The sequence below is a fragment of the Gracilinanus agilis genome, chromosome 4, assembly GCF_016433145.1.
Source record: "Gracilinanus agilis isolate LMUSP501 chromosome 4, AgileGrace, whole genome shotgun sequence".
NCBI classification, from domain to species: domain Eukaryota; kingdom Metazoa; phylum Chordata; class Mammalia; order Didelphimorphia; family Didelphidae; genus Gracilinanus; species Gracilinanus agilis.
Genome location: NC_058133.1, coordinates 404,065,216 through 404,091,600, shown reverse-complemented (window position 1 = coordinate 404,091,600; position 26,385 = coordinate 404,065,216). Strand labels below are relative to the sequence as shown.

Sequence of the window (26,385 nt, the reverse complement as noted above, 5' to 3'; positions counted from 1 at the left end):
TGACTGTGCATCTAAACCCCTTTACTATCTCTGGCTCCAAAGTAGCTTTTCAGAATGATTGCTCCCTGTTTTGCACTCTATATTCCGGCTAAATGGGCTTTCTTGGTATTATTCACAGGATGTTGCATCAGTCACTTATGTGATTTTGCACAGACTATTCCTCATGACAAGAATACTCACCTTCCTCATGTAATGCAAAGATGCAACAAAAGCTTTTACCCTTGCAAAAGTTAACTGAAAACTTCTGGCAGTTAGAAGCCTTAGAATCTTGACAGAAGTTCAGTTGGTTTGAAGAGAGCGGGAGGTCCAACTGAAGCTCTGCCTTTGGGTTTCAGCTTTGCTTTGGCCTGTGCTTTGTCTCTGGACAATTTGAACCTAGCTAATTTCTCTGGACCTCTCCCTGACCTTCTCCATATTATTCCCTTGTTATCTTTCCTGTTTTTCCCTGTGGGGCTCTGGGAGGAAGGGTGGTTTTGAGTTTTAGTGATTAGACTTTGTGGGTTTAGTTTCCCTATAGGCAAGTAGGACATCCTTGAATCAAAGTACCCCTTGTTTTATTGATTTAATATACACTCTGCTTTAAACAACCAAATCTTTCCTGGCTGGGAGAGCAGGCTCTCTCTTAGTTCAACCTACTCCTGTGACCCTCCCCCATCTTGAGTTTCTCCCTGGCGACTGTCAGAAACCCCAAACCCTTCTCTCCTTCTGACTAACCCTGAATATTAATAAATCCCCTTGTTACCTATTCAAACTCTCTGGTGAATCATTGTGTCAAAGATTAGGCAAGGGTTGAAGAGGGAAGGTATTATTTTCTTTTATTTCCTGAAGGAACTGGAGGCATCCATCTTCAGAGGAAGTCATTGCCAGAGACTTCCTCCTGCACCCATCAGTTTCACTGACAGGGAGGAGCCCTTCAACTCCTCCCCTCGAGGGACTAGAGAAACTGACAAGAAAAACCCTCAAGGCAGATTTAAAACATTTCTGACTGGCCCAATTCCTTGTGTCCTTAGAGATACCTTTCCTGCCTAGAAGGATTCAGCCTATTCCCCCAGTACCCTCTGTCTCTAGCCTGAGTGTCTAGCCTGTTTTAAGCTGCCTCTTCTGAATACCCCACCTATTCCCTTACCATCCAATTTACCATCTTGTCCATTCCTTCCCTAAACTCAGCCATTCCTTTCATTCCTCTCCTATCACCCCAATCACCTTCTATCCTTCCTTATTAGCAAGGAAAAAAGAGAGCACTCCAACTTTATTGACAACACTCATCTCTGCCTCCTGAACCCCACAGCTCCTTCAAGGTTCAGTTCCTTTAACAGGTCTTTCCTGATTCTCTTTACTGTCTCTCCCCTCCAAAAAATAACTGAGAATTTATTCTGCATATATTCTGTGAATTTATTATATTTCCCTAAAAGAATGAAACCTCCTTGAAGGTAGACTCTTTTATATTTATATGTCTAATACCTAACATGGTGTCTAACATTTCAGTACCTGAGTGATTAATCTGGAATTCATGAAATTTTTTTATATTTTTGATAACTTCATTTTAATGTTTCCTTTATATGCTGAAAAATACTTTTCTAAGGAGACATCAAAAAATTCCTTCTATATACTCAACTAGACCAGAATTTCTGTTGAGGGCATTTATTGGCTAAGCTTCTCTCATGACTTCCACTTCCAAATGCCTACTGGACAGCTTGAACTAGATGTCTTGTAAACAAATTAAACTCAATGTGTTCAGAATGCAACTCTTAATCACTTCAACCTCTTCCCTCTTCCTAACTTCCTTATTCCTGTCAAGAACATGACCATCTTCCCAGTAATCCAAGGCCACAATGAAGGTGTCATCCGCGACTTCCCACTCTCTTACCCTGAATATCCAATCAGCTGCCAAATCCCACTGTTTTTGCTTGCATGATATCTCTTTCATATGCCCTCTTCTCTCCTTGAACACTGACACCACCCTGGTATAGGCTCTTATCATCTTACTCCTGAACTACAAGAGCCTGCAAATGGGTATGACTGCTTTAAATCTCTTCCCACTCTAGGCCATCTTCCACTCAGCTGTCAAACTGATCTTATGAAAGCTCAAAATCTGGCCATATCACTTCCTCTCCAATTCTTGCTTTTATTCCTTCAATTCCAATAGCAGCCGATTACCTCCAAGATTTTATTTAAAAATCCTGTTTGGCTTTTAAAGCCCTTCATAACATGATCCTTCCTAACCTTTCCAGTCTTACACCTTCCTCCATGTCACATTCTCTGTGATCTAGTGATTCTGGCTTCTTTGCTATTTTGTGCACTCTTAAATCCATATTTCTAGACTTGAAACTTCATTTTCATTGTTTGTCCCCCAGTTCTGCAATGGTCTCCTTCAGGATCTCTTCTTCCTGGCTTCCTTCTATTCTCAGCTAATGTCCTTCTTCTTGCAATAAGTCTTCCCCCACCAATTAAATATTTTATTTATTTTAATTTTATTTATTTTAATTTTAATAAATTTCCACATAAGTTTTCCAGTGTTATATAATCCATAATGTCTCTCTCCCTTCTTCCTTCCCCCTCCTGGAACTGACAAACAATCCTATTTGGGTTATACATATATCCAAATAAACAAATGATAAATCCCATGTTTTCATCTGCATTTCTCCACCAACAGTTCTTTCTCTGGAGGTAGATAGCATTCTTTTTCATAAGGCCCTCAGAATCCCTGGATCACCTTATTGCTGTTAGTAGCAGAGTCTATCCATATTTGATAGTTCTACAACATTTGCAATAAATCTTTCTCAGTCAATGTCTTCCCTATAAGATAATCTCTTTTTTTCTCTATGAGATAATGTCAAATTTGACCTGTATGTATCTTATTTGTACATAGTTGTTTGCATTTTGTCTCTCTAATTAGATCGTGAGCTTCTTGAGAGTTTTTTGCTTTTCTTCATATACTTAGTGCTAAGCACAGTGCTTGGCACATAGTAAATGCTTAAAAATGTTTATTGATTTCACGTGGAATTTCCTGATTTTATCAACTAACAACACTTGTCATTAGGAAACACTGCATTGTTTCTGACAACTTCTTGATACTATTTTATTGTATATTCTGGTATTTTTAATCACAGCTTCTTTTATTTTTTTAAACTAAATCTGATATCTCTTTGGGTTTGCCTACCTCCTTCATTTTCTAAGTGAAAATGAATTTTTGAAGTCCTTCATAACCTAGTCAGTCTCTTGTAACCTTTCTAATCTTCCTCCACTTAGATAAGTGAAGTACCTTAGCCAGATTACATAGGTAGCAAGGAGCAGAGCTGGGAATTTTTTCATGGGCTTTGGCTCAAAATTCCAGGCTCTTTCTATTGCATGATGTGATGAAACACACTGGATTACTGAAAAGAAATATTAAGAATAACATGCATGACCAGAAAAGAAGGAGGAACAGTCATGTAGTAAGCATGTGAGATAACTGATGGACAGGTCAAGAGACAAACTGGCTTTGCAGCTTACCACCTACTTTTGCTCAGTGAAGCCATTTGACCTGGGCATCAGTTGCATCACCTGTAGAATGAAAAGGATGAATTCCATTCAAGTTCTAAAACTATTATCTATGAACCCAGTGTGCTAAAAATAAAGAACTAAAGAGAGATGACCCACCTCAGAGGAGGATTCATGGAATGGCACTGACAAGATGAGAATGTGTGATGGCTTTACTATGTATGCCAGTAGAGAGAATATTAACAGCAGGGACATCACTGAACATTTGAAGCACATATGCATACATAACATACAGATTCATGACTTCATTGCTAAATGATACTTAGATTTAAGAATGGGAATTTTTGCTTTGCATAACCTTTGATTCAGTAATAACATTATTGGATCTGTATCCCAAAGAGATTAAAAAAAAAGGAAAGGACCTTACTTGCACAAAAATATTTATAGCAATTCTTTTTGTGGTGGTAAATATTTGGAAATTGAGGGGATAGTCATCAGTTGGGAAATGGCTGAACAAATTGTGGTACACGTTGGTGATGGAATATTATTGTGCTGTAAGAAATAATAAGCAAGATGATTTCAGAAAAAGCTGTAAAGATCTGCAGGAACCGATGCAAAGCAAAATAAACAGAAATGGGAGAACATTATACACAATAACGATAATATTATACAGTGATTATCTGTGAAAACTTGGCTACTCTCAGCAATGCAATGATCTGGAGCAATCCTGAAAGACTTATGACTTGGAAAGCTATCCACCTCCAGGGAAAGAACTGTTGGAGTCATTTTCCACATCAGTATATTAATGGTTTTTGGTTATGTATGAGTGTGCTCCTACCACAATGACCCATATGGAAGTGTGTTTTGCTTGACAGTAAAAATACAATTTTTAAATAGAGAATGGGGAGTTTTGGATTTCTAGAAAAGCCTGAAATTTGGGTCCTGAAAATAAATGACCAAATAGAAGCACCTTTGATGTGATATCATAGTAATTAATTATCATTGTTACCACTCAGTGGACCCTCTCTATATGGGCAGAATTATTCCAAAATATTTAATTAATGAGTTTTCCAAAAACAGCTAAGAAATTTAAATTGTCAATTTAGACAAATTGACAAATTTATCTCCCCCACCACCACCACCGCCAGGAGTATGGATTAATAAGTTGGTAATTGCAGTACAAATCTTTACCATTTAGATTTGAATGAAGGTAAGTTAAGTTGCAAATTAAAGTTGCATTTCTTTAGATGCATCCAGAGTTTCATTATAGGACATGCAGTTGATCTATTGGCCAAGAGACTATATCATGCCATATGATGAATATCTATGATTAAAGATTAAGTGCATGGGAATAACCCACTTAGAATGCTATTTCAATGCCTAGGAAGAGCCCAGGAAGACCAGGATTGTAGAGAAGGTGGAAGCCTGCATTGACAAAGAGAATTTTCTCCCAGAAGAATTCTCTACATCAATAAATTCTCAGGTCCAGTCCCTATCCCTTGGGTACTGTGGCCTTGGCAACTGCTAGTACAGAATTAAGAGCAGAGCTAACGTAAATGTGTAGGAGACTTAAGTGGCAGGGCAAAAAGGCCATTTAGATTTATTAGGAAAGATTTAAAGAGGACATGGAGGGATAGTTTGATATTTTCAAAGGAAAAATAGACTCAGAGATAAATCTACTGTGGCTCTTGCCTTATCTGCAGGTGTTAGTCTGGCCCAGGGTTTGTCTGCCCGGCGGTCATAGTCAGGAGAATCAGTGACCTCGACATACTCATTAAACCGGAGAATCCTTCTCGCTTGTAGCTCAGCCACTGTTGGTCTCAAACTGAGCTATAAAAGAGGAAGAAATTAGGAGAGTTCAGCCAAAAATGTACAGCCACAGGGCAACAATGTTGTCTACAGAGAGCACTTCAGAATTATTGTTAAACAAGGTCACTTTCAGGTATCAAGAAAGAAAAAAAGGAAGTGCCTTGGGATTCTCTAACAAGAACCAGAAAGCAGCATGACCTAGATTTTGAGTCTATAAAAATCATCATTGTAAGATGAGTTACAAAACCTTCTGGTGACTGTATATATATATATATCATGATTTTTTTCTAAATTGCCTTGCTTTGCAAAAGCACTCTCTTCAGTGTCATTAGTGATAGACAAAACACATATAACAATGATCAGAAAAAAGCAAGCTAATTCAGGGACCAAACTATTGGAATGAAAACATGAATATTTTAAAAGACATTTAATATTTTGGAAATATTTGGATCCAAGAAGTATAGTTCAGCATAAGAAGTACTAAGTGGGGTCAGAAAACGCGAGATGAGTGACTGAGCAAATTTTTTCATATTCAGTTTTCTCATTTGTAAAGTAAGGGGGTTAAAAAAGATATTGGGATTAACATTTTCTAATTCTTTCTCTATGTCACCAATTCTACATGAACTGATTCTATACTTCATGTAAATTTTTTTGCCTTGAGGATTATAAATCCACAATATATACATAAATCTGGGAAAAAAGGAATACCCTACAAGGTACTACTTAGTGCAAAAACCTTTTTATAGGATGGTCCCAAATAATTTATACCCACTAGGCCAGTATGAGGTAGACATTCTAGCAACTCAGTGCTGATTAGGTGGTATTAGAGTTAGGAGAATAGCTAAGAGGAAAGGAAAGGGCAGCTAGAGATTTGTTTTAAAGACAAAAATGGGGAATCTCTGTCTTTTGTGAACACACTTCCTTAACCAGCTTTCTCTTTAGAGACACTGGTCAACAGAACAATCACAGTCCAATTTAAAATATGTAAATTATATCTTATCTATCCATTCTTTACTATGATGAAAGTTACTAATTTTCCTAGATGTTGCCAAGCTTGAGGGAAGAGTAGAAATGACACCGATGGATTGGGAGAAACTTGGCTTGCTCAAGTTATGAAGGGACTTTACTACTAAGTTAATGTATTCTAATATATTCTAAGAGTGTTTCTAAATTGAGATTCATAATGCTAATTTCATAGAGGAAGGACCAGGCATATTGCTGCTACTTCACTTTCATGAAGTCCTTGTCACAGATTGGATATGTCTATTATAGTCCAAGATCACTATAGTACTTCTTTTTTTATGTATGATGTAGCAGAAAGCAAACCAGAATTGGGTCATATCCTATCTTTATTATGTTCTACTTTTTTTGATCTTAGGTAAATCATTTAACTTCCCTGAGACTCAAGTTTCCTCATCAGTAAGATTATGGGCATTGGATTAGACAAGAGGTGTCAAATATACAGACAGATATAGTCAATACCTGGCACATGAGGATCTTCATGTACCATTTAGTGGCTCCTGCTTCTATTTGAGTTTGATACCAATGAACTAGAAAACCTCTGAGGTCTAAATCTATGATTTTATTATTACCATTTTATACTAGAAGCAGTGGAGTGATACTGATACATGGTTATGCATCTGTAAAATTAAGGGATCATTTTCATTCTATAGCTCTAGAAAGTAGTGGTTTAATCCATTTGTCAGACTCTGTGACGGAACCAAATTATGAGTTTTTACTGACTGTCCTTCTTTTCAAAGAGAGCCAAAAACATCATGGAGTGATATCTTGCCTTGCACATGAATTGGATTTAAGTCATACAATGTGCAAATATTGTACAGGTATAATATTTACGAGTGGCTACTACCATCAATATCCACATCTCATTGTCTTGGCTGTCAGGCTAGTGACAAAAGAAAAGGATCAGCCAAAAAGAGAGTTCAGGGCCTGGCCTTGGTTACACATCTACAGAGAGAGGATGAAATAGGAAAAGAAGGTAAAAAAGGCAGTTGACTTAATTACTTTGCAGGTGTCCAATTTTATGCTGATACTATGGAGTAGAGACAAGCAGGGGAGGGAAAGAAAAAAACATTTATATGGTACCTTCTATGAGCTAGGAACTGGGCTAAATGGTTTTTACAAATATTATTTCATTTAATTCTCACAACGACCCTGGAAGTAGATGCTATTCGGATCTTCATTTTGTAGTTGAGGAAACTGAGGCAGGCAGGGTTATGTGACTTGCCCAGTCATTTGTTTAATAAATATCTGAGGCAGTATTTTAATTCAGGTCTTCCTGTCTCTAGGGCTAGCCCTCTGGAAAAATAAAAGAGGCAAAAAGGAGTTAAAAAAAAAGAGCAAAAAAAAAGTATAGGAGAAAAAAAAGGTGCCTAGATTGCTGGAGAACAGAAAAGGTAACCACAATGGCCAGTAGCACTATCAATTGATTTACTGCTCTCTTTCCCATCCTGCTTCTGCTGCAATTGATTAGCCATCAACTTTTATATCTCCTAAGTCCATTATCCCATACTATCCATGAACAATCTATGATGGTACCTAATAGGAGGATGCTATTTTTGAGTGACTACTACCATCACTAATCCATTCCTCATCATCTTAGTTGCCCAGCTAGTGACAAAAGTAGGGAATTAGCCTAATGATGTATTCTTAAAGAGCATCTCTAGAGCCTCAGGTAGCCTGCAGAGTTCTTTTTCATACAAGGTACTAGCTCTATTTCAACTTGTTTTGACTTTAATTTATAGTCCATTAAGAAGGTGTTTACTAAATATATAATTTTTAATGATGAAATTGTCTCAAAGTATAGTCACAGCATGCTTTTCATCAGAAGGATCATTTTACCCCGCCTTTTTCACATAGCTTTTTCTGTGACCTACTGAGATCAGAGGCCAAATTTTGCTCCAGAGTCACTTAATCTGTAGTAATAAAAGTTTAATTAAAGAAGAATGGCTCCTTGGGTCCTACTCAATGAAAGAAAATTACAGAGATTTTGTTCTTGAGTCATTTTCAGTCATGTCCTACTCTTTGTGACCCCATTTAAGATTATCTTAACAAAGATACTGAAGTTGTTTGCCATTTCCTTCTCACCTCTTTTTATAGATGAGGAAACCAAGGCAATTAAGCTCAGGATCACACAGTGAGTAAGTGTTTGAGGCCAAATCTGAGCTCAGAAAAGGTGAGCTTTTCTAACCACAAAGCCAGCACTCTATCCACTTCACTACATAGCTGCCTCTTACCAAGGATAGTTCTTACCACTCCATTATCTTTGGCAAAATCCCAAATGGGGTCATGGAGTCAGACATGTGGACACAGAGCCACAAAGCCTCCATTGCCTAGTCCTTGCTGCTCTTCTGCCTTGGAACCAATACTTAATATTGATTCTAAGTCAGAAAGTAAAAAAATGTTTTTAAATATTGGGAACTTTTAGACAGAATCCACTTAGCGATATGTGGCAAAATAAAAAAGGAGGAAGCTAATTGGTAAGGAAGACTGTGATATGAAAATAAAGACATAAAGGCATATACTGTGTGACATGTCCATCACCTTTCTGCTGAGTCTGCGTTTCAGTTCCATTTTCGCTTCTTGCTCTTCTTCTTCATTTTTTTCTGTTTATTGGTATAAAAAGAATTAAGATATAACTACTTGTGTAAAAAAGATGATCCTGAAGTAAGAAAACCATAAGAACATCATTATTACAACCCTCCCAAATGATCCCTAATTTTTTTTATTTAAACCCTTACCTTCTGCCTTAGAATCACTACTATCTATTCATTCTAAAACAGAAGGGCTAGGCAATGGGGGTTAAGTGACTTGCCCAGGATCACACAGCTAGGAAGTGTCTGAGGCCAGATTTGAACCCAGGATCTCGTGTCTCTAGGCCTGGCTCTCAATCCACTGAGCTACCCAGCTGCCCCCAATCCCCTATTTTAAAAGAAGAAACAGAATATATTTAGATAGAGAGGAACTTAACCAGGCCATGAGAAGAGGTGGGACTTTATTAATTATCCTAAGTGGTAAAGATAAAAAAATGTTCTACCAGTTACATAAGCAGAAAAATGAAGGTATGTCTGTTTATAATCAAAACAATATAACTCGGGAAAATTATGATCCTGAATTAAATCACCTGAAGGGAGGCAAACATGTAAAGTAAATGGTCACAAAGTAAATTTTTAGTGGATAACTGTTGGAACTGGAAAGAAAGACCTCAGATACCTGCTAGATGTTTGATCCTTTCTCTGACTCAGTTTCTTCATCTGTAAAATGATGATAATAATAGCATATACATCCTATGACTATTGTAAGGAACAAGTAGAATTTATAAAACTTGTTGCAAATGGTAAAGTATTAATGAATAATTATATTAATAGATATTTTATAATATTAATTTTAATGAATAGTGGCTATTAATATTTTTATTGCCTGAATTTTTTCTCTTCTTTATTCTTTACCTTTAGAGCATTTTGCTAAGTGAAAAGACCATCTTGAAGTATTCTAAGGAAAGGGAATCTTTCTCTGTTTGGACCCCAGATTGTAGGAGTGGAAGCACTAGATGGAGTGGGGCATGGAGTTAGATTTAGCCTTAATATCAGCATAAACTTTCTAATACATAATGCTATCCCAAAATGTGATGAAATGTTTCAGAAGGTAATAGATTTTCCCTTGATAGAAGTTTTCAAGAAAAGTAAGGATGATTACTTGTGAGAGTTGTTAAAGATATATGGGTTACATTAAAAGGCCTCTGAAAACTTTTCCCTGTCTGAAATTATAGGATTCCAAACTTACCCAAATTTAAAAAAAAAAAAAAAGGTTTTTTTAAAGAACTCTTTGTTTTGCCTAGGCTTTACTAAGGTTGGTTTGATTTTTGTTGTTCTTTTTTTCTAAAACCTTTAGCTTCCATGTTAGAATCAATCCCGTGTATTGTTTTCAAGGCAGAAGAGTGAGTGATGAGGGCTAAGCAATGGAGATTAAGTGACTTCCCCAGGGTCACAGAGCTAGGGAGCTGAGGTCAGATTTGAACCTAGGATCTCTGAGTCTGGCTCTCAATCCACTGAGCCACCCAGCTATCTTGCTGAGTTGCTTCAAAAAAATAAAGCATAATCCAACTGATTTCTACTTATTTAATTATTATTCTTATCTGTGCTCTTCACTTCCTGTGGTTGTTTTAAACAACCATGGGGCAGGTAATAAATTGAAAAAAAATCTTGTGGTCTTTTTTTGGGGGGGGGGTGGATTATGCAATGAATCTAAAATAACTTTAAGAAAAAAGTATTAGTTCACAGATGAATGCTTATTCTTAGGTCCAACCCAAATGGGGTAATTCCAAGACAAATAAATAGAATTGGATACATAATGTATATCAGATATATATCTAAATTTCTAAATCCTCATTCAAACCAAACCTCTATTTGTTATTTTCAAAACTGATATTCTCCAGAACCAACATATAACCAATTCTCCTGATATTTACAAAAGAGAAAAGGTCTCAAAAGTTGGTAGACTGAGTCATTAGATATCAACTTGTGATTTTCAGTGATAGTGGGTTTTTCAAGGCTTTTTCCAAATCAGGGAATATGATCAGTTTCTTTACCGGCCAAGCCATCACCTGCCTTTTCAAAGAATGTAGTCAGACTAATGAGATAATTAGACAAAAGCTTCTAATTTGAAGGGGAAAGGGAATCTTAGAACTTCATGACTTGTCATTTGATGACTAATTGATTACTGCCTTCACCATTTCAAGGCTAATGCTAATAACGAGTAATTTTTAGTTGATAGGTTCATAGCTATTGAGTTGGAAGGGACCTGATAGGCATCAAATCCAACTTCATATCCTCTTGAGTCAGAAATCATGTAGTCTTATATCATGATGGAAAATGATCAGCAGGTCTGAAAAAGGATTAGCTAGAATTATAGACTATGTAAGAGCTAGAAAACACCACACACACACACACACACACACACACACACACACGTTTGTCGTCTTATCACACTATTTTGGTTGGGTGCAGGAATAAGTTTTTCTGTGAGATCTGATACTTTTTTGTCTTAAATCATCTGGATCTACAGAACCTCCTCCATCAAAAACAAACAAACAAAAAAACAACCCATGCCAAAAAAACACCAAAATGAGTCTGTAACTTCTCTGAGTATAATGTCTCCTTTGTTACTTTTAAAAAGTTTTATATTTATGACTATGGGCAAAATGTTAATATAAGAAGGGGCAATTTAGAACCACGAACATCTCCCAATTATGAGATTTTTCATTTGTATCAAAAAACCAAAGAGCAGTCCTACATACTTTCCTTTCTTAATAATAAAATAGGCAAAAACCTTAACATAAATGATGAAATTGCTACTGTGGCAATTTCCTAATGGAAATTTTGCATGTTTCCGCCCCCTATTCTTACTGTGAAATTAAAAGGCATTAAGATACTAGGTGTGACTAAACAAAACTCAAGTATTCTATTTGCTTATATAATATACCAACTTCACTATTATTATTCCTGAATTAATATTTAGTTTCAATTTACTTTTGAAAAACATGTTGATAAGGAAGGGGATGGGGCAATATATTTAAATATATTGACTTCCTGTCAATATATTTCAATCAAATAAAATGACTTCAAATAGAAATTATTAAGGATTTAAAAAAAAGATTTTTATTTAGAGGCCAATATGAGAGAAAATATCTTTGATTAAAAGTTATATTTCTTCTTATGAATATACTCATGGGTTATATTTCTTATTCCACCAAATTTCATCCACTAAATTAAACCTATCCTGAAATGATCATATTTTATAAAAAAATGTCCTAAGGACAAATAATCACCTTAGTAGGGGAAACTAAAGCCTGAGTATATTGGTACATGCGCCTCGGTTAAAGAAACTGGACTTATTTATTCTGGAATCAAGAACATTTGGAGTAAAGGAGGGATCCCTTCAAATTTCCAAAGGTTTGCCAATGTGGAGAATGGTTTAAACTTGTTCTGTTTCTGCCTAAAAGAATATGTAGTAACAATGGGTGGAAGCTGAAAAAAGAGGCAAATTTAGGATCAAAGTGAGAAATAAACTTCCTAACAATTATAACTATTCAAAAGTGGAATGGGCTTCCACAAGAAGAGGTGGTTTCCTTCTCCCTGAATGTCTTCAAGAAGAGGCTATGTTTTGGGTATATCATAGTGGAGATTCCTTTTATACGTGAGTTAAATTAGATCACTCCCTTCTAACTCTTGAATCATATATAAAATATCTGATGAAACTGGAATAAGTAAAAATGGTTCAGATTTTTTGTTCAATCATTTTCAGTTGTGTCCAACTTTCCATGATGTGGTTTTCTAGGCAGAGATACTAGAATAGTTTACCGCTTCCTTCTCCCCTTCATTTTTACAGATGAGGCAACTGAGGCAAATAATGTAAATAACCTGTCCAGAGTCACATAGCTAGCCTCTGATGTAAAATTTGAACTCATGAAGATGAGTTTTCATGACTCCTCATTGGACACTCTAACCACTGTACCACCTCACTGACCTAGAACTGTGGTGTTAAATTATGCATGGCTACATATTGAAAACTCCAAATTAAGATTATCCAGGTTCTATTTTATTTGTATTATAATCTAGTTTAGAAGCACTGGGGAGACCATAAGTTTGCTATCTCTGATCCAGAAGATCAGATATTTATTGCTATTGGAAATGATAACAACAAGGAGAGGTAGCCATGGCTTACTAGATTACGAACCCTGGTCATCTTGGGTCTAAGTCCCATCTCCACCATATCCTAGTTATGTGACCCTGCTGATTATCTAATTTCTCAGTAACTGAGGCATCTGATTAAGTTAATAATTTGTAGAATCAATGGCAATCTACACTGATGGAGGGTGTTCTTAACAGGGATGATATCTCTCCCACCTCCTTCTAGTAAAAATAGGACTTTCCCTCCAGCATTTTGTTAATAATAAGAAAATCTTTCCCCAAAGGGGCTTATATATTTACTTTACAGTTAGAAATAGAGTTAATTTGTCAAAAACAAAGTCAACGTTAGTTAACTAGCCTCTCACTCCACCCAATTCCTCAAGCAAGGTTAAAAGAACTAGTTTTCAATTGAAAGAATAAAAATCACTAACACTTTAAAGGTCTGTTAATTATCCAAATCGTTTTTCCAAAGTATACAACCTGGTGATGGGAGCTAGTGATCTTCAAAGAGTCAGTTGCAGTAAGCATATGATTCATTTAGGGGATTTAGCTAAACACAGCTGAATCATCTGAAAATTACCATTTGACATCGGGAATTGATTTCCATAAATTTGCAGAATTCTACTTCTAAAAGTGGAGGAAGTGGGATAACAGGAACAAAAACATTAACCTGCTTGTTTGAACTTTGGTCTAATAGGGTATTATATCTTACAAAAAAACTCTTTTTGCAAAGAGTTAGTTTTAGTTCTTAAAATTTATTTTTAAAAATTATTTTCCAGTGTATACTTAATTCCTTCCAGATGTCTCATACTTTTATTTCCTAGGAAGGCTCTTTCTTTATTAACAAGGACAGAAACCTTCCACATCCATCACAAACAATTCAGAAAAAAGTTTTATGAAAAAGATAATGACAAACCTTTTGAGAAATGACTCACTACCAAGAGATTCAGACATTATGCGGAATGTCCCCCTTAGCAGACATAATAAATTTGGCCCAAAACCTGTAGACACTTAAGAAAACCTACCTAAGAGGTTGGTTTTATTTGTGACATTTTGTGGAGGAGGCTAAGGCAGAAGGGGTAAGAGCTGGACCGGTAATTCCTGTACAGAGAACTTTAAGATGAAGAAGCCTCTGCCTATGTAGTTTAGCACCATTTCTGTAATTTATAATCTTTGAGAGTTGCATAAAACACTGATAGATTAAGTGACTTGCCCAAGGTCACATAAACACTTTGTTCCAGAAGGACAACTTAGCTTTGAGGCCAGTTCTCTTATCTATTATGCCACATTGTCCCAGAAACACAAAGGCTTGTTGAATTTGTTCTAAGGATACTAGCATAGAGGAGTGCTATAATCTTTAGTTATTAACTCAAATAGGTCAGTAATTGTCAAAAAAGATTTTTCTTTGTGAAACTAAATACACAAGATTTCAATGGCCAAGAGATTCCTTTTCTCTTTGTTTGAAATGAGCAGTTCCATTTACAGTTCCTGCAGTGTGACATAGGCAAGAGAGGATTTACCCTCATAAAGAGGTGAACAGAATATAAATACAAAGCTTAAAATCATCTTAGGATACAGCTTCTCAAGCATCGGTCAATCTTTTGTAGCTTGTTTTGTGATTACTAGTCACTTGAGTCTGTTGAACTTGCACAGTTCTTAACCATTCTGGGCATGGCTCAAGTACACAACTTCCAGAGAGCTACCTTTTGGATGATTTTGAAATAAGTGATGATACAATAACAAGAGATGGTATCTGGTATCCAACGAGATTGTGACCCCTTCTGTTGCCTTGCCACTCATCTACAAAATGACAATTGAAGAGCTGAATGGCTTTTTTAGTTAGGGAACATTAGTAGAAATATCCACAATAATTCTCATTTTAGACATATCTATAATAGTCAACAAGTGCATGCTAATCAATAAATTTTTATTCAGTATTAATGACATATATATCATTTATACATTAATAAATTATTGTTGACCAACAGGTCTTCTAATCTTTCCTACTTTATAATAACACAGAAGGTGATAAGGGAAAGAGAACAATAAGCATCAAGAAACGACTACTGGCAGAAGAACAAATTTGGTCATATAAAAGAGAAAAAATAGGCACGTGCAATTAAATGGAATGCTCTGGAACCACTGGCATTTAGGGAAAAACATCTGCACAAACCCATCCGGGAGGGTATTATTATAGCATGATAACTAATGTTCATTATGATGACGATCATCAAGAAAAGGAAAAATTAAGATGTAAACATATAAATACATCTTAGCTTTTCTTAAAATGATTTAAATTTAAAAGCCAAATTTTAACACTTGATGTAGGCATAGGTTATGTGGAAATATCTCAATCGCTAATGACATTGGATAAAAGGTTGTGTTATGATGGACAAAACCTAGATATCTATCTATAGCAATGAGGTCACAAATTAAATTAAAAGTCATGAGGTGTATAATTTTATGAAGTAAAAATACTACGGTCTGGAATCAAGCTCTTGACACTTAGTAGAAGCTGACGACTTTACTGTGGCACATATGCTGAGGACATTAGTGGAACTGGTGAAAATGTTTATTGGCTAGTGAAAACTATTTCCTATGGTACCAAGAATAGGTGACAAAGTTTAAAATGTCTTTCTTTGGGAAGATACTAGGAAGATATAACAATATGCTGTTGTAATGGTCATTTGGGTAAGTAGTTCTTTCCAGTACGCCATATTTGAAGCAAAGTAACAGGGCAAAGCCTGGGAGCCTAGACAGAAAAAATAGGCAAACAAATCACAGAAATACAATGAGGGTTTTGGCATTTTCTCCTGTTGAGTGAATGAAGTAATAAATATCAGAAATGATAACCTCTACTCTCTATTCATTTTCCCTACACTATTATTTCTAGAAACTATAGATCATTAATATCTCTCCTGCCAGAATTGAAAACAATTCTTTGGCTCCAAAATAAACAATATACTTAGGTTACCTTAAAGAAGGAAATTAGGAGAAGGCTGGTATCAAACCCAAAACCTAATTAGGAAGTTACTCCCTTCCTCTGACATCCAGGAAATTATGGCATCTCAAAGCCAGTGTAGCAAGGCAGAAACTATATAGTAAGAATGTTGCCACAGTTGAGGAACCTACAGTGCCCAGGAATATACAGTAGAATATCACAAATATTCACAAACAATGATAGAGATAGTTGGGATTATCTGCCATGTTAAGGGATTTCCCAAGAACATCTTTTTATTTCTTCAGTATCCTTTTAGTGATGTGGAACTCAATTTGAGTAAGCATACTCCCTTTCCTACAGGAATTTCCAATTTTTGAACTTATTTAAATGTATTAAATCCTGCCTCATTTCCTCCTTAGGAGAAAAAAACTAAAATGAAATCTTTTAGAAATAAAATTTTTTCTTCTCTCAGTTGGGGACTATTTGTTCTAAAAATGGTCTTGTACACAGTGATGGAGATTTAACTGAAGTTCTTTATATTCATGCCTAGTGTTGTATTCTATTTATGCCAAATAAATGAACCACATAGAGGATGGAAAAGAATTCTCTGCCACTCTCTCAAAAACAAAGAGTAACACACACAAAACCACAAGAGAACGAACAGAGGATAACCATTCTCATTATTTATATGTGTTTGTTGGGTAGTCACAGTAATCCCAGCTGGAGGGTAAATATATTGGGAAATAGCACTAGAAAGAAGATGTTTCAGTGGAGAGCTGTCTGGCCAACACAACTCTTAAATCTCATGTCTGAAGGGATTTTTCCACAATGCTGGTGATTCATTACCATTAAAGTGACAATCAGGCAGTTTGCCATCCTCGGCTCTTTGAAATTTCACACACTACAAAACTTTTGGAATAGCCAATTTGTGACTAGCAAAATATGACTAAATTGAAGATAATACTTTGAAAAATTTCCATTGTGGAGTTTCCTGCTATTAATGGCTCTATTGATCTAATGTGGCAGAATAAAAAGTGCTTCTCTATTATTTTTATACCAATGAAAAATAAACACAAATATAAACACACTAATGGCCTCCAAAGAAAGGGTAAAAGTAAATAAGAGGAGCACTAGGAAATGTCTAAGTTCTAAGAAGTCAGGAACATTCTTCCAGGAGAAAAGAGAAATCATGAAAAAGGGAAAGAAATTTCAACTAAATCCAATAATCTGTTTGGCAAATTTGAGTGTGACAAACTATATTATTAGCTATAATACAGAAATTTTTAAATTTATTCTGTGGCTTTGTCTTGTTAATATATGAAGGATCAAACTACATTCTTCTATTTTTACTTTTTGGAAAGGTCAATTTGGACTTATGAAGATATTCAGTGAGTGAGAATACATGGCCACATGTTTCATCAATTTCAGATAAATGAGTCATGGGTTATGATAAAAGCTTGAAAATCACCCTCCAGAGGGAGAACTGATAAATATAAATAAATGAGACATAGTTTTATATATACACATATCTTTTTTTTCAAATGATGCCTCCTTGAGAGGGAGAGAGTTACCTGAGTTTTTTAATGTAACAAATGAATAAATTTAAATTTAAAAAAAAAGTCACCCTATAGCACAGAAGGCCTTATTTTTGTAATGTGAAATTCGAATAGCAAGAAATATAAATTGGGCATCATAAGGAAAAAGAAGCAGTATAATTTAAGAGGATAGATTTCTGGGCTTAGAGTCAAGAACATTTGGGTTCAAATCCTGCCAAGGGTATTTCCTAACTTTGAGCCCCTCAATAAATGGCACAGTTCAAAGGCTGCTGAACTTAGGAAAAGAAAACCTGGGTTTGAATCTCAATTCCTATACTCAGTACTTTTATGATCCTTGGACATTTCACTTATCTTTATTTACCTTCAGTATCTCATCTGTAAAATAAGGGGATTCAAATTGGTACCATCTATAGTCCCTTCTAGCTTGAAATTTATTATCCTATGATTTAAAACTTATCTATTAAATGATGGATGTGTTGTGATCTGTGACGATGAAGAATCTCCATAATAGGAGTTCTCTTATGTAAATAAAATTATACATACTGGTTTAGAGTATAGAAAGAATTGAATATTAATGATTCAATAAGCCATTTCAAAGTGATTAATAATTAAGATTTCCCAATGAAAAATGGAGTCTGACACTCTTGGAGATTATCGAAAAGATGTATGAATAAAGGATACTTACGTTTTAGGATATTTCTTTGCTCTAGTTCTTCACTTGTTGGCCTCTGGCTTAATCGCCTATGAAATTAAATGTGGTAGAATGTATAAATAAGTACCATTCATGCATAGAAGTAAGAAAAGGAAAATAAGTTATTTAAGTACTTTAATGAAGATATTAAAAATTCATTTAAAAAACCTACCTACAGGGACAGCTAAGTGACTCAGTGGATTGAGTGCCAACCCTGGAGATAGGAGGTCCTAGGTTCAAATCTGGTATCAGACACTTTCTAGCTGTGTGATCCTGGGCAAGTCACTCAACCCAAGTTGACTAGCTCTTACCTTCCTTCTGCCTTTGAATCTAAAACACAGTACTGATTCTAAGATGGAAGGTAAGAGTAAAAAAAACCTAGCTACATTAGAAGACTTGTGCTGCTGAACACTAGCTAGTCAATCAATAAATATTTACTAAGTGTTTTAACCATGTTCTAGGCACTGTACTAGGCACAAATATAACAAATACCCTTATTCTCAGGGAGTAGTTTATGTTCTAACAGGAGAGCAGTGAGGACATGGAGACTGCATATTTATGTGAGTGCATATTTATGTATATATACATATATATATATAATAGTTAAATATGAAGTCGTTTGGGAGAGAGATTGCAAAAGACTTCATATAAAAATAAACATTTTTATCTTGAAGGAAAAAAGAGGTTTGGTGATAGAAAGGTAAAGAGGGAGTGTTTTTCAGTTATGGTGGATAGCAAAGGCAAAGGGACTCCAATGGAGAGCTGTGGGGGAGGAAAAGAGATAAGGCTAGTTTGGATGGGTAATATATAATAAGGCTAAAAAGGTAGGTTGGTGGGGATCTAGGTGGTTCAGTAGATAGAGAGCCAGGATTGAAGTGGGGAGGACCTGCATTCAAATCTGACTTCAAGACACTTCCCAGCTGTGTCCCCTAGACAAGTCACTTATCCCCAATTGCCTAGCCCTTACTCATACTCAGGAGTGATTCTAAGAGAGAAGATAAGGGTTTTTTAAAAAAGGATAAGAAACATAAATATGAACTATTTGCTTACAAATAACCAGCAGGCTACAATCTTTAAAATGTTCTTAAAAATCTTTTTGAGTGGGTTTTTGAGATAATTCCTACAGTGATTAATCACATTTAAATTTCAACATTGCCCAGGTTGGATGATCACAGATTCCAGATCAATGGAAATGGAAAGAGAAAGTAATTATAAATAGGATACAAACCATTTTTGCTAATGATATTTAGAATGGGAAGGGTTAAAAACATTGGAATCCAGAGATTGTTCAAATTCTCATTTTCACAGATTTCATAAAAGTTTAGGGATGGAAAGAGCTATAAAAACCATCTAATCAAAGCTTGATATTTTCAAATGAAGAAACAGAGCTCAAGAGAACAAGAAAGTGGATCAGATCTCAATACAGAGGCTGGTCTAGAGACAGAAAAATATGATAGAGTAAGTTTGAGTCTTGAAGTCAGAAGTTACGAGTTCTTTTCCCAGCTTCCTCATTTACACGCTGGTGACAGTGCCTAAGTTAATTAATCTTCTTGAGGCTTTTTCTCATCTGTAAAAAGTGGGGATTTTATTACTTGTACTACCGACTTCAAAGGTTGTTGTGAAAGGCAAATTCAATAATATATGTAAAATGTTTTGTAACTATATAGCATTGTATGAAACTGAAGAATAAATTAGACTGTATGCAAGGATAGAAGAGTTGGATGTAAAAGCCATTTATTTTAACACTGAGCAAGAGGAAAATGATGACACATACTTAGAATTTCCACTTTAGTTTTAGTTCTTCTCCTATCAAATTTTTCCCCATTTAAAAATTTTAAACCAAAGTTATTATGTGAATTTAATATAGATTGTACTATAGATTACTTTGTTTGAAAACCCATTTTGATTGGTATCAATCCCACTCTTTGACTGGGTGCACATGTGTACTATAGAAGGACACCAGAGGTCTCATGGCTCCCTGGCTCCCAGAAAAGGCTGGCCCCAACTACCATGAGACTCTTCGTGTCCAGAAGACTGGACTCTGACCCAGACTGAGGTGAAATCCATCCAACCAGAGAAACCCAGGAGTGATGTCACTGGCTTTATAAGAAAGGGGATGATGGAGAAACCTTAATTTGCACATGGAAAGCTCAGATTAATTAGGCATTTTCTCTTTCTTTCTCTTTTACTAATAAATAATTATAAATTAATAATTTCCAGAGAATTTTAAGCAAACACTAACTAGAGTAAAACAAGGGACAGTGTGATATAGTAGAAAGAACAATGGACTGAAGGCCTGGAGACCTAGTTTCTGACCTTGGCTCTGCTACTAATTTATTGTGTGACTGTGGACAGGCAATTTCTGAGCCTTATTTTCCTCATCACAAAAATGAAAGGATTATACAAAGTATTTTCTAAGCTCCTTCTCAGCTATAGAATTCATTTATTCTCATCTCTTTGTTTTCAATTCTAGAATATTCTATTGGGGAGAAGTTAGTAACGAGTGACAAGTAACCAATCTACAGGAAGCCAGAAATAGGAGATAGGAAAGGAAAAAGAAGGGCATGAACAATAGATGAGGCAGATAATCAGGAAAAGCTGCCACTAGGGGGTTTAAAAAAAAAAAAAGGATGCACCTAACGTTTTATTCCCTAAATTTGGGAGAAAGATCTTCCAAGTCTCTTTTAAGATTTTCTTTTAGAAACTTATTCTGGGGTCAAGAAAAACATTGCTTCCTGAGTGGGCAACCATTACAAATCAACAGGTCCTGACTCTTTCATCCTTGGGCTAGAAATAAAGGAGTCCTTAAAGGGGCCATATTTCCTCTTTGAGGATGCCTAAAAAAGACCTGGCCCTGGGTTGTGCAACCCTCACCTCTACTTGACCATCACAAAAAGTTCTGTGTAAGGAAATGAATCCCTCTTTACCTCCCAAACTTTTCTCACACAAACTTTAGAAGATTACCTTTCATCTGTTTATAATATGCTTTTACTGAAAGAGTACAGGGCCCAGAAGATTTTTCAGGGCTTATAAATGATATCGGGAAATAAGAATTACTGGGTTAATAAAATCACCACCACTGGGTTGCATAGTACATTAGAATATATTTATGTATTTATATATACATACATATTTTTTATTTTAGCTATATTTTATTTTATATATTTCATATACATTTTGATTGTATAAGTATTTTTAATTGCATTAGTAAATTTTATTTTGTTTTTACATACTTGGAGATTTGAACCAAGTGTATATTTACTATTAGGAAATCTTAATAAGGTTAGGAAAGCTGGTGTAATAGATTTAAATGGCTGCAATTTCCCTTTCTTCATCCAGAGTCTGGGGTTGATATCTACAATGAAGAATTGAGACTCACTTAAAAGATCACATTCTTGGAACCATATATATCTCTGCATGTGTGTGTGTGTGTGTGTGTGTGTGTGTGTGTGTGTGTGTGTGTGTATGTATGTATGTAGAGAGAGAGAGGGAGACAGACAGAGACAGATAGAGACACAGAGAGAGACAGACAGACAGACACAGAGACAGAGAGAGACAGAGACAGAGAGAAAGCCTCATTCCATAGGAGCTCATATATCATTCAGTACCAATGGCAGTAACATGACACAATGCTTTCTTTGGTTTGGGGAAGGCAAGACATAATTCCTTACATTTGAAATTATTAGGGGAATTTAGATAAGCCACATATAGTTACTGGACTTAGACTAGATCTAGGACATAAGAGTCCTGACATCACCAAGCTTTTATACTACTCATTGTTGAGCCTCTGGATGGCACCACAGTTTAATGATGTATAAAATATTGAATGACATTATCAAAATGCAATAATGTTCTGTAAGTGGCCTTTTCCCAAAAATAACCAACCTCAAACATAAAATAGCATGTAAGATGCTTTAAAACTTTACGAATTTCAAGGAGCAGTTAGGTGACTCAGTGGACAGAGAGTCAGGTCTCAGGTCTTCCTTCAAATATGGACTCAAATACTTCTTAGCCATATGACCATGGGCAAGTCACTTAACCCCCACTGCCTCCTCTTCTCCCTTAGAACTATTATACATAGTATTGATTCTAAGACAGAAAGTTAGGGGTTAAAAAATCCATTTAGAATTCTTCATTTCTTCAATAAAAGGAATTAGAATGATTGCTGAATTAAGTGAGGCTTTGATTGTTTGAAGTGGGGCACCCAGTGAGATAGAGGTGCTTTAATTGGTTAAAATAATCAGCATTCCACTAAGACTTCAAAAGTTACCTGACAAGCTTTGTTCCTATCTGTTGTCGAATTTCCTGTCTCTCCTCTTCAGAGGTTCTCTGCAAGATATTTTTGTCTTCCAATTCTTTCTTAGACGGTCTGTTGCCAAGTTTGATGGCAAGAGTATCCCGGCGACGTATTTTACTTGCCAAAGCGCCTGTGGATTGGGAAGGAACAAATAAAGAGAAAAAGACTTCCAACCATCTGTACTTACGTTACAAATACTCAGGAAGGGCTTTTAATATACTCAAAGATCGGACCCCTTCCTACATCAGTTTTAAGTAGCATCAGAGTTGTATTCACAAGCTAGTTTGTCTTGAATAAAGTTGGAGAACTTCGTAAAGAATTTTCAAAAATATGTTAGGGCACATAGGGAATAAAAATGTCAAGAATTATCTCATCATCATGAAAACATTTTGAAGTTTATTCTGCTGTTTGAGTGCTTTAAAAGTCTTAAGCTTTGTCTGTCTTCTCTTCTGAAATCTTAAAAATTAAATGTACCCACCTGTACCCTTTAAAAGCGCATTTCCTTCTTGCTCTCTTTTTTCTTCAGAAAATGCCAACAAAGTTACTAAACCTAAAAGTGGGTTTCTTTCATCTACATCACTATATACCCTGAATGACCCTGAACTGACCCAGCAGCCCTTACTACCTGAAAAGTATTACCTTAAAAGATGACAATTCCAGTTGGGAAAATAATAGTGCTGGGTTTTGCTCACAACAAACTGGAAGAAATCTGCTAACCAGCTATTCAATATTTAGCTTTGGAAAAATTTTTTTTATTATACTTTGAAGCTCGATATGAATTTTGTCCCATAACAATAGACTGAATGACTCCACATCCTAGCTTTTTAAAATGTTAAAAAAAATATAACAGTCTCTTCAGATGTTTGATCTTTTCCTCCATGAACCATAGTGCTAACAAAACAAATCAAATCAGTCACCATCATTCTTTTTAAGGCATACATTTTTACCTGCTTTATACAAATGGCTATTTGTGATTGCCTTATCATGTAGGCATTTTTATCTCTTAATTAATACTATTTTATAACCTCCAAAATTCATTCAATATAGAAAGTTTCCGCTTAAGTCTGCTTTTTTAATTCTAGGGTAAAGGGGGGATGAAATCTTTAGCGATCAAAACAAACTAAAAAGTAAACCACATGGAAGCCTTTTGTTCAGGGATGAAAAGCATGACAATGATCTTGGATCACAATGAAAAGGGCTCCAGATAGAAAGCATTTAGTCTTTATTACAAACATAGATGTATATGACTGAGGGGAGAACTACAATCTCTCTTTTCTGAGAGAGCGACCCCCTTGAAGATCTGAGAGAAAAATGAAACCAGCAAAAATAAATGTCTTTCATTTGAGAAGGGGGAAAGGAAAATATATCAAATTGTCTGTTCCCTGTTGAACTATCTCTTGTTTTTGGAAACACTCTCAACAAATAAGGGTCCAACAGTGAGAAATACTGCATATATTCTCAGATTCTTTCAGTGAATTGATCAGTTTGGCCATATATTTTTCTCTTTCTTCTTCCTTAAAAGTTCTTCGTCATGAGGGATAGTTTTCAGAGAAGAGCAAAGGAGACGGATACAGAAGGAATATTTACATGATATAAAAACAAAGGGATGTCAATAAAAATATGTTTTCAAAAAGAAACTCTTACTTTCACTATTATCATCTTCATCATCGTCGTCATCATCATCATCAGTGTACAGAATAGGTCCATCTGAATCAGAATCATTAGCTTGGCTCTCTCTTTGAACCTCAATCTCTGTGCTGCTGAGAGATTCAGAAGACTCTCCCAACAAAACAGGAATCATTAGCCGTGGCGCATCCTTCATCAGCTCTTCTTTGGTTGTCAAACTGTTCAAAAGGCACAAAAACACTTGCTATAACATGAATGATACCATCCCACATCAGATCACAGCTTCCACATTTCTTTCCCTCCACAAGTTTCAGGGCAAGATGCTAATGTTATGAGAACATGCCCATATGGACACCATTAGAACCTGAGTCATAGCAGAGGGCTTGTGCAGGTTAATGCAAACATACTTTGTAGAAGTGTGGAGGGGGGGGAAGGCCCTAGATTATCTTTGTCAAGGAAGTCACTTCCTGGATGTTCTTATTTCTAAAGGGGAATGAGCTACATCAGACGATCTCTAAGGTCCCTCCTAGCTCTAGCATTCTGTGATTATGTAAATGTGATAAACATAAATTATAGAAATTAAAATTAAATTTTGAAGAAATTTAATCCCCAAAAAAACTATCAGTGTGATTTAAAAAAAATTAAACAAATGAGATTTACTATACCTTGGTTCCTAAGTTTACTTCTACCAAGGACCATAGAAAAACTTTTTAGCCTTCCAAGTCTCAGATTCTTCAAAATCTACAGAATGTCAGAGGTGGAAAGGCCCTTAGACTCCACCTAATACTATGGTTATGCTAAAATTGTTTATAGCCAGAGCCCTGAATAAAGTAAAAGATATGTTAATAAAATGTCCTTGTTGGTTGAATTCCAGGTCTCTAAAATTTTTACATTTTAACATCTCATAGGAAGATACAGTGAAAGATTGAAGAATCTTGGCAATCACTATTTGTTTCCTTTTTCAGAAAACAGAAACAGTGGGCAGCTGGGTAGCTCAGTGGATTGAGAGCCAGGCCTAGAGACGGCAGGTCCTAGGTTCAAATCTGGCCTCAGCCACTTCCCAGCTGTGTGACCCTGGGCAAGTCACTTGATCCCCATTGCCTACCCTTACCATTCTTCTGTCTTGGAGCCAATACACTGTATTGACTTCAAGATGGAAAGTAAGGGTTTAAAAAAAAAAAAAGAAAGAAAAGAAAACAGAAACTTTGGAATCTTCTCAAGATCACCTCTATTAGCAGCTAGACCAGGATTTAAACTCAGGTCCTCTGACTCTAAAACTAGTGTTCCTTCTTATTATTGTTATTTTTTACATTTCTCATATATTTTATTTTACTTAGTATTCCTCCTTATATGCCACACTGCTATAGTATCCACTCCTTTTTTGGGTGTTTGAGAGCAAACTTTTCCTCATCATTCATAATCTGAACCATAATAAAAACTCTTTGGAATTTATCTGGTTTTTTTTAAGTATTCAAAACTCTCCGATGTAGGCAGGTATTATTATTTTCTATTTATAGATAACATTAAGTCTTAAAGAAATTAAATGATTTGCCAAAGGCAAAGCATAATTGGCAGAACTGGGAAGGTTTCCTAACTCTGCCAGGCTTTTCTATTATACTTCAGGGTATTTAATAGCCACCACAACTTTGCTTATGGTCTATAAACTCAGTTTTGTGAGTCAGTGCCTTGGAAATGATCAAGTATACTTATAGTTGGAAGTAAAATATCAGTAAGTTTTCAAGCAAACAAATTGGTTTTAATTTACAATTACAAGTGACACATAAAATATTTAAAGTTTGAAGATATTTATGGAACAAACCTACCATTCCTGAATATTAGCACCTCAGAATTAAGGCAGCTACAAGAACCAGACAAGGCCTTGCCCGCAGAATATAACAAATAGATTTGCAGAACTATTAAGTTTTGTAAGTGTTGTAGCAACTAAATTCTGAGACTCAGAATACTGTATTAGAGCTGGAAGAAACTTTATGGATCCTCTAGTCCAACATTTATCAGCTGTATGAACTTGGGCAAGTCACTTCATCCTGTTTACCTCAGTTTCTCATCTATAAGATGAGCTAGAGGGAACAGTTAGGGGGCTCACTGGATCATGAGCCAGGCCAAGAGACAGGAGGTCCAGGGTTCAAATTTGGCTTCTGATACTTCGTGGTTATGTGACCCTAAGCAAGTCACTTAACCCCTCTTGCCTAGCCCTTACCTCTCTTCTGCCTTGGAACCAATATTCAATTTTGATTCTAAAATGGAAGGTAAGGATTTTT

General features: G+C 35.7%; 1 protein-coding gene across 2 annotated transcripts in view; it reads right to left on the bottom strand.

The window, feature by feature from the left end:
* PHACTR2 (phosphatase and actin regulator 2) overlaps positions 1 to 26,385 on the bottom strand; it is a 168,661-nt gene that overhangs the window by 28,687 nt on the left and 113,589 nt on the right. For both annotated transcript variants that reach the window (XM_044671585.1, XM_044671586.1), the window contains 5 exons: positions 24,125 to 24,324; positions 22,454 to 22,610; positions 18,178 to 18,233; positions 8,851 to 8,912; positions 5,173 to 5,310 (listed from right to left, as the gene is read on the bottom strand). In XM_044671585.1, the coding sequence (XP_044527520.1) occupies positions 5,173 to 5,310; positions 8,851 to 8,912; positions 18,178 to 18,233; positions 22,454 to 22,610; positions 24,125 to 24,324 (613 nt within the window). The remainder of the gene's footprint in view (positions 1 to 5,172; positions 5,311 to 8,850; positions 8,913 to 18,177; positions 18,234 to 22,453; positions 22,611 to 24,124; positions 24,325 to 26,385) is intronic.